Raw genomic sequence first — 13529 nt, 5'->3', positions numbered from 1 at the left:
TATATATATATATATATATGAGAGAGAGAGAGAGTTTAATAATTACTAGGAGGGCTATCCGGTGTTGCTTGGTGCAAAAATGTAATATATTCCAATTAAAACTTCTTTCTCTTTCCAAGTTTCTCCTTCCCTTTCCCTTTTTTCCCCACCCAGCCCATTACTCTCTCCTTGAACACACACACACACACACACACACACACTGTTATAGATTACTTTCAGAATAAGTCTGCATGATTTCTTCAAAAATATTAAAATTCTGATAAATTTAACCTGGATAATATAGGGAGATGTGTACAGAGCAGGAGACTTTGTTGGTATGGTCACGTTGAAAGAATGGATTAGAGTTCTTGACTTAGTTGAGGTAGCAGGGAAGTGCCAAGGTAAAGAGGATATTTTTAAGGAAAAATAAGTGTGTGAAAATAAATAACTTTGAGAAAAGGTTTAATATTTGGGGAAAAAACAAGTTTCTATGTTTTTAAAAAATTTTTTTTTTTTTTTTTTTTTTTTACTCTTTTTCATCCCAAACAAGACACATTGCTACTTGACATGTAAGAGAATTCTGTTTGGGATTATATCTAAAAGGGGACTGTAGAGAGTTGAGTAGTGAGATGTTTGTTTACATTACATTTAAACTTCTGCAAATTAGTACAGTCAGTGAAGCAGGAAAAAAGGAGGGAATTCCAAAGTCTATCGACATAAAGCCTCAACAGTGAAGGGATTGGATTTTGTTGCTTGTCAGGTTGGTCGGGAGTATATAGGTTAAGAGGGCACAAATGCTACAAGTTCGTTAGAGCACATTTCATTAAAGTACTTGTAAAACAGGCACAGGGATGCAACCTTACAGTGATGGGACAGTGGTTGGAACTTATAATAATTCCATCAAATTTGACGTGAAATGATGGATCAAAGATTCACATAATCTTACTGTTATTAAGTATTCATTTCTTTTTTTCTCTCTCTTAACAGTTGGTCAGTTGGTCGTATTTAAGTTTTAAATAACTTTTTCATCATTAAACACGTGGTTAGATGAAAGATGATGTCTCTAGAGTGAGTTAGTTGAAAGTGTGATAAAACGCTTGCCAGAAACTGGATATTACTATTTTGTAGAGGCAGCTGTGTCTGTATCCACCTGAGCCAACCAACTTTTGCTAAACTAAAACTTAGCTTTGGGTTAGGGTTAAAAAAAAAAAAAAGTGTGGATAAAATTCTGTAAAAATACCAAAAATTAAATTTTGATGCATTTGTTTACAAGTTATAGTGAGAAGGGGAGTTGGTTGAAAACTCATTTGCCAGAGACAGGAGATAACCATTTTGTTGAGTTCGGTCGAGTCAGTATCTGACTGAGCTAGCTTGAAATGAAGAAAGAAAATAGGATCACCAGAGTTCCATACAAAAATAACATCTCTTTTGCAATGAAATAAATTTTATTTAACAGTTTAACATTAGAATGTAAGGCAAGTTGGTTCAGCAGGCATGCTTTAGTTAGAGAAAGAGAATCGAGTTTAGGAGTTTGATCTGATCCTGACACTTCATGGTAAGCCAAGAGAAGACATTTCTAGCATCAGGTCTCCACGGCATCTATTCAGGAACTCTTTGTGTTATAGCACTAAACACAGGTTGGGCAGAAATTAGGAAAGCTTAATATATGGAGAAGTGTTCAAATCGATGTATTTCTATGCGAGTTTTAACATGTCTGTTTTAGCCAACCGAACCACAAATAATCACTAGGCAAGCGATTGCATGTGAATACAAAAGAAAGTAATTGTTACATGTCTGTCTACCTCTTAGAAGAGACTGCCCGTCGATCAATTACACTCAAGTTTTAATGATATTTTTCATTGCGTTTTATTTTTAAATGTGCACACATATCTCTATACAAGTTTTGGACCTTCCTTTTTTCAGTCAATGACATATTTCGAATATCATTTTCATAGTGAAATGTGCAGATTGAATGGACACATCATGGCACACATCTTCACCTTTCTTTGGGACCGGCTCTTCATCTTAGATGCACAAGATAGCAACAGTGTATCATCCTCAGAGCTCTAGGTTGAACTGGGATTGGCCCCAGTAACCCTATCCTGATTGAACTTTTCCAGGTTAGCAAGCTGTCAGTGTTGGGATAAACCCTGACCAGTCGTAAACTCACAATCCCAAGAACACTCAAAAGAATGACAATCCCTATCATCATCGACCTAGTCTGTCAGTTGTGGAGGGTAGCATGGTTCTGTGTCCGGAGGGACTCGGTTTTCTACTTAAATTTTTTAGAACCTCTGCTTAACCCCTCAATGGGTTGACCTCCCACTGAAGGGTTCATTATTTCCTCAGCTGGCGGCTTCGGCACCCTGCCTCTCCCCACTCATCCAACCGTTTCCACCGACTGTTACCAATTCTCAGCACAAAGAGGTGATGCAATCGAGAGGGGAGACGTGTACTACTTTTAAGTTGTTAGGGTTAGGTTATAACAACACTTTCTTATTGTCCAGCTTTTTGATAATATCAAAAACAGTTTCAGTTTGGCCTTTGGAAATTCTAGTAAGTATGAGTATCAATCAAACTGTGCTGACCTCTTGAAACCAAATGGCAAACATAATGAAAAGAAAATGAGTTTAGTTTTATAAAAAAAAATCTTAAAATTTTTTTTTTTTTTTTTTTTTTTTTAGATGTATTATTCGTTTTTTTCTTGGATTTTTTTTTTTTTACGTATTCATCATCTTTTTTTTTTCATATATTTTGTTTCATTTTTTTTTTTACGTATTCATCATCTTTTTTTTTTCATATATTTTGTTTCATTTTTTTTTTTACGTATTCATCATCTTTTTTTTTCATATTTTTTGTTTCATTTTTTTTTTTTTACTTTTTCATCAACTTTTTTTTCATTTTTTTTTCTTTCATTTTTCATTTTTTTTTCTGTCATTCTGTTCCACTGAAATTAGTGTCTTTGTCTTTGGGAGCACCTGCAGATTCTACCAATTACTTTCTTCATGCTGCTTACATCATTGCTTCACTAAATGATTGAATCTCTTTCATAACACAGTTACCAAGATAAGAGGAAAAGATCTCTACCCCCACACAGTTTCTGTAAGGAATGAAATCTAATTACATTTCATTGGCCTTAACAATATGATATAATCATGTTGACACACTGATACTTGGTGGATCACTGAAGTTGGGCAATGTTGAGTCTGGTCAGTACCAGATGGGTGACCATTTAGTGATGCTGTATGTAGGAGGATCTTAATATCTCTCTACAAGAACTGCAAAATCCTAACGTCGTCATCTCCCCTGGCGAGAATATACAAGTAACTGGGGGTGGCTTGTGAATTTGTTATTCCAATGAAATTTCCTTCTTTAAGGAAGCTGGTTTAACCCACCTGGGGTGAATGTCACTTCAAAAATGGTAGCTTAACACCAGTTTTATATGCTGGCACGTGTTGGACGGCTTTAATAAATTGACTTTCAAACTACCCTATCTCTGACCAGATCATTATTTAAACTACATAACATACATTGTGAAAGATTTTTTTTTTTTTTTTTGGCAGTCATCTCTTTAATTAACGAAACAATTTTATAGATCAAATGCCCTTCCTGATACAAACCCAGTGTGGATGATAGGAGCGGGTGCTTTTATCAAGACATTATCTCTTGGTGAACACTTACCAAGGCTGAAAAGCGCCTACCTTACACTCCTTAGTTGAACTCTCTAGTAAGGGAGGTAGCAGTTGTAACATAGCATAAAGCATTGCTCTTTCACAAAAGTAATTCGTGCATAGATGACCACAGTAAATCTGATAGTATTTGAATTGTTTAGCCAATGCCATTGTGTGCAATTTCATCATCATCATCATCATCATCATCAGTTTAATGTCCGTTTTATATGCTGGCATATATTGGTTAGCTTTAAGAAATTTCCTTCCAAACTAGCTTATCTCTGGCCAGGTCATTATTTAAGCTACATAACATAGAATGTGAAAGATTTTCTTTGGAAGTCATCTCTTTAATTAAGGAGAGATTTTTGTAAGCCAGATGCCCTTCCTGACACAAACCTAGTGTGGGTGATGGGGACGAGTGCTTTTATCGAGACATTATCTCTAGATGATTGCCTACCAAAACTACAGATCGCATCACCTGACTGCAAACCAATCATAAATACATAAGTATAATCTTATAATCTTAAAAAAATAACATTTTTTTTTTATTTACTCTTTTATCACCCAAACAAGACCTGTAAGGGATTACTATTTGGACTAATATTTAACAGGGGTCTGTGGGAAGCTGAGCAGCGAGATGTTTGTTTTCATTACATTTAGACTTCTGCATGTTAGTGCAGCAGAAAACAGGGAAGAAATTTCCAAGTTTAGCAATTCAAGAAAAGAAACTATTAGATTAGAACGCTCTCCTACATCAAGGACCTTTGCAGTGAAGGTGTGGGATAGTGCTTGGATATCCGGGGAGCTTACTAGGAGAAATGATTCTATTTTTTCTAGCTTAGTTTTAAACCCTTGTATATTTGTGAACATGGAACTGAATGAAATTGTGTTTAAGTTTGGTAAAACAATGTGTATATGCTGTCACTATGTTTAGTAGTTTGTAAATTTTTATTGCGTTTGTCTAAAAACTAACATTCAACCAAAAGCCAAGGTCAGTTTTAAGGGCATACTCACATGCATCGAGTCTGAAAGAAACATTGAGAGATGTGTGTTTGGTTTTTATATTATGTACAAAATTATAACATGTCGAGGTGAGTACTTGCCTCTTCTGATTGGTTGATTTTCAATTATTATTGTTGTGTACATCTAATAAAGACTGTGTTCTCGTTTTTGAGATAAGGAAATGCAATTCATATTTTCAGTTTGTCGTTCTCATCTGTTTTGTTTTCACCTTATTGGTCTCCTGACAAAGGAAGGATTGGATTTAGTAATTTACTTCTGTTCGTCTGTTCACACTTTTCTCAATAACCACGCCTTGGATTTAAAAAAAAAAAATTGCACAAACATTAGTCATGGTGAAAGTAAATTTTTGCCAGAACGGATTTTCCGGGATAACTCTGGTTACCCACCTAGGGAGCTTTATAGAGGTAAAATTGCCCCCAAATCGTTCATTTGTTCACACTTTTTTCAATAACCACGCCTTGGATTTTAAAAAATTTTGCACAAACATTAGTCATGGTGAAAGTAAATTTTTCATTAGTGGAGGGGGAAAATACTGCAGATCAAGCGTAGATGATAATGCTGTCTACTTGTTTCTGTCTCAGATGTGCCCATTCAACCCGTGAGTTTTGTGATATAAATTTGATTACAAACGTAAACTTAAGAGACAGACAAAAGCCCCTTTCGAGATGTGTGGACACATCTAAACACTCTTTGAAGATTTCCTTGTTTGCTTGCACTTTGAATCCTTTGGGGTTGTCATATAAATGTTCTAAACGTACTGACATTTGTCCTAGAGCCGAAGGACATGTGATATTCCCGTTTCAAAGGCCATTGATTTCGTTACTAATATCTTAAGAGCTACAGGTTTTTGAAGTGATAGCAAACACTATTAGGCTTTTCTTACGATTGATATCCTTTTATAGCTTAACTAGCAGGCTGCCCGGCGTTGCCCGGCCATAAAATACACTTAATTACGATATTTTAATTTATGCAGATTTTGTATTTAATTATTATCGACTCAATTCTCTATTAATTATTATATTGTACCCAATATATAAATGTAATTTCAAGTTAAAAAAAAGATTACTTGGGTGTCATTAGCTAGAATTGAAACCAAAGCATTTAGTTCTCTAGTGTTATTTACTACCATCGAAGCTAAGGCCACATACTTATGAAAATTATACAAAATACTCAAATGTATAAATGTATGTCTGAATTCCCAATATATCAAGTTTCAAGTCCGTAGCCCAAAAGTTGACAAAGTAGTTTAGTAGAGACCGTTCTGCACACACATACATTTATAATATATACAGATAATGTCTTCTGTCAAGGCTGTATTTGTCATTTGCCGTCAATTGATCTCCATTTGCTCAGAGCCACAACCTACCTTCCGCTGTCACAAACTAGAAACTATCCTCAACTATCACAAAGTCAAGACTATCCACAACTGTCCTTAACTGCCACTCCTAAAACCATCCGTAAAACTAATGCTAAATGTATTAACCTCTATTGTCCGATCTTGTGCCTCCCATTACTGCCACATCTAGATTAACAATAATATTTCAGCTGCCTTGTGTTTCTTGGTGGACAACTTCTTCTTCATTGTCTTTCCACCAACCACATTTCCTATAATCTTTGTTCAGCTGAGAATCTTATTTCCTCTTTTTTTATTTTTTTTTATTTTTAACACATTTTGGAGGGGGGAGGCGGGGGGGGGACGTCGATAGTATCACATTTCCATTTGTATGTGTGTTTGGTTAAAAGTCGGGAACTAGCAAATATATACTTTAAAACATTATGTCATCAGTTTTGTATGATTCTGACTTGCTTATTTAAAAAAAAAATAATAATATTCATTCCTTTGGTGGTGACCGGAGATCAAAGTGAGAAGGTAAAAAAAAATTATTTTTGTTTTTATTTTATACAAAAAAAAAAAATAAATAAATAAAAAAACATTGAAACTAGGTCAAACAATCAGATTGCTGCTGATAGATTTCTTTCTTTCTATTATATTGAACCAGTTTGCCAAAGAGACAAAGAAAGGGGACAGTTAAAGGAGTAATAATTTAATATTTTCTAATGAATTAAAAAATTACAGAGAATTAAAAAAATTAAATTTATTCCATAGTTGCTGTATAATAATAATAATAATAATAATAATAATAATAATAATAATAATAATAATAATAATAATACTGAAGACTTCCTCTCGAAGGGTGCTGAGAGTACTGATGTTACAAGAAAGGTCCCCTTTTCTTGTAATTAAGAAAAACATTAGATAAGTAAAAATGAGATTAGATAGACCGAGATTCGAACCTTGTAAGCAAAGTTCAGAAATAGGGTCAGAAATGGAATGTAGAATTTCGCATTGTTCAATCTAATATAAAATAGTAGATATGTTTGAGTAAAAGGAATTTTGATTGTTCAGTTCTTTTTATGAAAACTGAATTAAAATAAGGTCAAAGAGAAGAACGAACAAAAGCAAATTAAAAACATATTGAAAAATAAGTTAGGCCGAAAAACAGGTTAGTAAGAATTCTTTGTCTGCAGACATGTGCGAACCACGCATGTTCAGGCCACGTGGGTCGATCACGTTTTTGGACATACGTATGACGTCATGGCAGGAATGAATTCTCAGTATAGGAGCTAGTCTTCCCTGTGTATAAGAACTGATCGCCACCTCTCTCCTCTCTACAATATAGGTAATAAGAGTCCACAGACAGTAAAATGTATAAATGTCTTTCTTCTCTCTCTTCTCCCCCTCATCAATATACATATCCGCCGTCTCTAGTAAATATGAATGTCCCCATCCTATCTCTTTAAAAGACCCCAACTGCACAACACTGAAATCTTGGGGATGCTTATCGTCAGTAAAATTTCCAAAGACAACCAACAATCATTATCAATGAAAAATCAATGGTAAACGACTGCTGCGGTAGCATAAAATGATTTGCAACAGTTATCGAAAGATTCAGGGAGTGTTGTAAATCTGGGGAGACTTGTTGTCACTTAGACTCCAGAACAGCAGCAACATGCAAAAGTGTGGTGATGCCCGAGCTTACTCCTTGGTTGTATGGCGTAAAGACTCAAGTTTAAGTCCTAATACTGAAAAATATGAAAGCGAGAGATGGTTTGAATATGATTGGATGCCTTCACGTCATTGCTTCGGGGGAACACGACTTCTTATTGGTAGTGAGAGAGGACTGTTAATGACTTAGGTGAGACCTCTCAGGGAGTAAATCATCACAATAGTAATAATACTAAACATAAGATCTCCCTAAATTTTAGCAAAGTTTTTCAGCATATTTTTCACCCGGACAACGCCGGGTCCATCTGCTAGTTTGACGAAACGAAGGAGATTGCCTTCAGATAACTCTTTGACACGATCTTGTCGTATAGAATTCTGTTAAATGTGCAAAGTCTTATAGTTCTTTACTAATGGCTGCTGTAAGTGCTTCCGCTGCTGCTGCTGCTGCTGCTATTACTGCTGCTTCGGCAGCATCTGTCCCTTCTGTCGATAGCGGCAGCAGCAGTAGTAATAGTGGCAATATTAGTACTGCTTGCAAAGATTGGAGTCTGTAGTTTTGCACTGGATCAATGTAACCAATGGATTGTTGGGCCGGCAACGTACTACGACTATCCAAGCCTTGGTAGATTTCTTCTACGGTTGTCCTTTTTTTTTCTTAACAACACCTTTTGATTGACTATTAACTTTGATGTTATAGGATTTGCAAAGCTTTGAGACGCAACTCATTTTTTGTTTTATCGTTTATGGGGTTACCCCACCCCCACCCCGCCGTCCATAAACAAAACAAACTAACCGAAAAGAGAAGAGACTTTATTTCAACTCTCTTAATATTTATCTACACCCCCGCCCACACCTGCCTTCAATCTGTATCTTTTTGTCATCCCACCCCCTCAACCTGATCTGCATTGTCCTCTCGCCCACCGTTTTGATAATGGAACCTGCGTTTAGATATTCTGAATACAAACACGTTAGTAACAGGTAAGATCACTTTTGCTTACTCAAATTATTGCATCCACCTTTTTCATTTTTTTTTTTATTTCTTGGTAAACAACTGATGATCCCTTTATGAAGATTGGTACTATTGTTTTGTTTATGTAAGTAAAACTATTCAGCGATACGGAAGATTAATTGACTTGCTGACCAAATAATATTCCAACGAAGGAGAATTTTTATTCATTCATTTTATTATTTTTTAGCTTTAAAGGTTTTCAGGAAACTTCTAAAACACACACACACACACACACACACACACACACACACATATATATATATATATATATATATATATATATATATTCATTATTTTGTGTATCCCCATAAAATTGTATGAGGTTATGTATCGATTTTCAATATTTACTTTAGTTGTACTCAGTATGTAAGTAGAGTGAGGTAGAAGGTTATGAAAATATGTATGGTAATTAAGCTAAGTAGGATTTTCCGTGTTTCATCCTCGTTAGGACTCGTCAGGCTAATGCATGGAATTGATGCTACCTGACGGATCCTTACTACGATGAAACACAGAAAATTCTGTGTAGTTTGATTATCGTATATATTTTCATAACATATATATATCATCGCCTTCGTTCAGTTTTGAAAGACAATGGATATCCCCTGGAAGAGTAGCTACATATGTACTTGAGAGACAAGAATTGTGCAATCTCCGACCACACATCTCCTGAATCTTTATTGCTTGAGTCCAGTGGCTAGTAGAAGTGCTAGACGACTAGAAACAATGCCGAAACAAGCGGGGAAAGCATACAGCACCTGGAATTCCTCAATGGTCACCCAATTTAGTACTGACCAGGCGAAAGATTGCTTAACCTTGATGATCTAACGGAAACCTGTGTGGCAACGTGATTATATATATATATATATATATATATATATATATATACATATAATCTCCTTCATTTGCTTTTACATAAGCAGTAATATGTTGCTACACAGTCATGAGCATGTTTCGGTCAGCTAGCTACTGGTAACTAGAGACCTCTTCTGACGATACAGCTTATATCAAAGCAAACGTTGCTTTCATATAAGCTGTATCGCTTGAAGAGGTCTCTAGTTACCAGTAGCTAGCTGACCGAAACATGCTCATGACTGTGTAGCAACATATTACTGCTTATGTAAAAGCAAATAAAGAATATATCCTGCTCTATTTCGATATTGAGCACTCTTGTATTAACCACGTTACACTTCATTGGTTATTTAACCTCTGGAAAACAATCAAGTTCAAAGATTCTAACTTTAGTCGTATTATTGCATCATAAGGGACCCAACAACATTGATTCGGTTGTATAAATAAAATGTTGTTGATGTTGAATTGTTGGTGCATAATGGCAAAATATTGACTATGTAATAAATTTTGTATTTCACTGAGTTATCTCTCTCTCTCTCTCTCTCTCTAATATATGTATACGCCGAGTCGGAGAAATTTCCAGGTTGGTGTCTGGGGGTGAATTAACTGACTGTGAGAGATGCACCCCTAGTCTTCGTTAAGATATGTATCTCGGAGAAGGAAACTCTGATATAAAAATCTGCGGTTTACTGTATACTCTGGCAGCGGCAGTCGTCTGCACCGACAAAGCTTAGCAGTAATATCAAAAAGTGTGGATGGTTCTAGACAAAACCTTCACCATTATAAGCAAATCATTTGTATGGATTTCCGAGCAACTTAGTTGTGGCGGAAGCTCATATGTCGAAATCTACGTGAGAGTCCATCATATATATTCACACTGAAGAAGGCGGAAGGATCGGTCGAAAATATGTTCTTTTAAAAGAAACATTTTCGTCTTTTTTTGAAAGACATTTTATATTCCTACATGTCAACACATAGGAAATAACTATAGAAAAGATATAAACATCTATATATTTTTCGTATTGATATATATATATATATATATATATATATATATAAATTAATATGGAAAATATAGCTGTGAAACAGTAACTGTATATGGATGACTATATATATATAATGTACTTTATCGTCTCATGCTAGTAAGTTTATAGCCGTTCGTTGTTTTTGTAACTTGGTTACAGTTGATATTAACAACTTACATTTATTTATTTTTTTTTTTTTGTACGGAATACTCTGAAATGAAAAAAAAAAAGTAGTCTATATATATATATATATATATATATATATATATATATATATATATGTACACATACACACACGAAAACCAACTTGTTAAAATTGGAACAGAACTAAATTAAGGCAAATTTTGGATAAAGGGCTCAATATTTCATGGAATAGAGCTATAACACTAATAAATGATCATAAAATGTACTTCGGTTCAGCCCATTATTGCAATTGCACAGTATCACCAATAATCAAAAATGTTTCCGACTGGTATCAACATTTTAAATATATATATATATATATATATATATATATATATATATAATAAATATGCATCATGAGATTTATGATTGCATTTGTGTAGCCATTTTTTCCTTTTGCCATATGGCCCTGCTTAAGTATTGGGTAGTATTGTAAAGAATAAGTTCTATTATATTGTAACATAGTTTAGATTTGGGTATATATATATATATATATATATATATATATATATATATTAGTGTGTGTATGTTTTCCAAATGGAGATGTATAATGTACCTATTTACTATGCCTCCTCAAAGGACAGAGTTAGACACCAGGGTCGTTTTTTAACGTGGAGAAAAGGTACAAAAATAAAAATTGTCTCAGTCGTGAAGGATTTCTCCTTCACCGAAAGAGAACAAGAAATAGAAGTGCAGCATCTGAAGAACAGATAACTATTTGTTTACAACAACAAAAAAAATCTTATCTGTTTAAATGCAAAGTAAAAATAAACACTTGAAAACGTAATTGGAACAATTCATCGAATTTGTGAGAATTTCCTCGCCAAATTTTTATTTTCAACCTGCTTCAATCCGTAGCCAAAGTTATGTTTGCTGTTATTACATGGTCTGCTAGCTCATCCACGATGGACCTGAGATTAGAAAAGGTTTTATGAAGTAAGGAAAGAATGGAAGGAAAGACACGCAAGCAAGCAAACATTTTTTTAAGTAATAACATGAGGTTATTTGATGATAGCAATTATGGTTTAAACGTGTTTGAACAACACAATCCAGCATGGATAGCAGACGTACCCCCCCCCCCCGCCCTTAAATGTTCGACCTGAAATTATAACAGAAAATTATTGGAGCACAACAATCTTTAATATATTTGTTTATTAACTAAAACGCCTTTTATGCCTGTGTCAATCTCCTCTCATATATATATATATATATATATATATATACATACACACACATACATACTAGCGGGTCGCCCGACATTGCCCGGTTGTAAAATACGCTTAAATAAGGTATTTTGATTGATGCAGATTTCGTGTTTATTATATTGGACCCAATATATAGTAATGATTTAAAAAGTTAAAAAAAAAAAAAAAAATGACTCGTGCACCACCACCGAAAATTGAAACCAAAACGTTTAGTTTCCGATTTACTTTTTCCTTTGACGTTAATGCCTGAACTATGAAGACATGTTTGCTGCAAGGCTAAAAATTAAAACATTGAACCAATAGCTATTAGGTTACGCATGCATATTCATAATACCGTCGTTTGACCTTTACCTGGCAAATTCCATTTTTTAAAAAAAAATTTCACACTTTTGCACCGATTTTCCCCAGTTAAAACCCAATATAAAGTTTTGCATAGGTTCAAATACCCTATATATTAAGTTTCATGTCTGTAGACCAAAAAACTGACAGAGTATGGTACGCAAAATTTTTGTAACAAATATATATATATACACATGCATAACTATATATAAAAAGAGGTTTGTGTTAGCTATAACCTTTTTATGCAAATATTAATCATGGAGAATATTTGCATGAATATAATTACATGTAATAGTTAACTAAAGTCGATCATTCCATAACAAAAACGAAAGATCTAATAGCGAATTAATTAAAATGAATGTTTAAAAGAATATGAAAATTAGATCTTTTACAAGTGGCTGCAATTCCACGAGCCATATATAACAAAGTTGTATTTTCTTTTTAAATGAATAGAAAAAAGGGTTTTTAATATAAATGAATACTTAAAAATAAATATAGAAGTGTGTGTGTATATATATATATATATGAAAATTATGCTTATTTAATTATATTTCATTCTTTATTTATACCAATTCTTTTATTTATGAAGCTCGATGTATGTTAAATTTAACTACAGAGAATATATACACACACATATATATAACAATGTTTCATGGTAAACGACTGATGCTACTTTTAAGAACATCGCTACTATTGTTCATGTAAAACGATTCAGTGATGCAGGAAATTAATTCAATTACTGACAAAATAATTTTCCAACGAAGGACATTTTTAAAAAATAGTTTTACAGGTTTTAAAGAAAATTTCAAGATGTGTGTGTGTGTGTGTGTGTGTGTGTAATAGAAACTTAAAATTTTGTAAAATCAATGCAAAGTAGATTAGAAATGACAACATTTACTATTCAATACAAAGAATACAAATAAAAATGTCCTAACTCTACAGAGTTTCAAAAAATGGCTCTTCTCCTTAGAGGAAAATAGTTAGCAAAATGAACAGAAATAGGCTTGCTATAATAGTCAGCACATAAATTGAAAACTTTAAAATGTGGGAGAAGTTATTTTTTAGAAAATAATATATAGATATAGACGTTCAACAGATATACCTCTTGGAAACCATGTATGAAAATGGATGTAGGAGTATCAAAATCCAATATATATATATATATGTGTGTGTGTGTATATTAAAATCCAATATATATATATATATATATATATATATATATGCATTAAAATCCAATAT

General features: G+C 33.7%; 1 protein-coding gene across 9 annotated transcripts in view; it reads left to right on the top strand.

Annotated features, from left to right (window-relative positions):
- Positions 1–13529, top strand: part of LOC145241346 (tubby protein homolog) — a 480960-nt gene that overhangs the window by 129999 nt on the left and 337432 nt on the right. The window contains exon 1 of one of the 9 annotated variants that reach the window (XM_080104204.1): positions 8164–8658. The exons of 6 other annotated variants lie outside the window; for them this stretch is intronic. In XM_080104204.1, coding sequence (XP_079960330.1) covers positions 8612–8658 — 47 coding nt within the window. In that variant the 5' untranslated portion in view covers positions 8164–8611. Of the gene's footprint in view, positions 1–8163; positions 8659–13529 lie in introns of those variants that run through there. 2 more of the 9 variants (XM_080104203.1, XM_080104206.1) reach the window with 2 other exon arrangements.

This window comes from Euprymna scolopes, chromosome 20 (genome assembly GCF_053919585.1).
Source record: "Euprymna scolopes isolate OS-2025 chromosome 20, ASM5391958v1, whole genome shotgun sequence".
Lineage (NCBI taxonomy): Eukaryota > Metazoa > Mollusca > Cephalopoda > Sepiida > Sepiolidae > Euprymna > Euprymna scolopes.
Note: the sequence above shows the minus strand (reverse complement) of the source record. Positions and strands in the feature narration are given on the sequence as shown.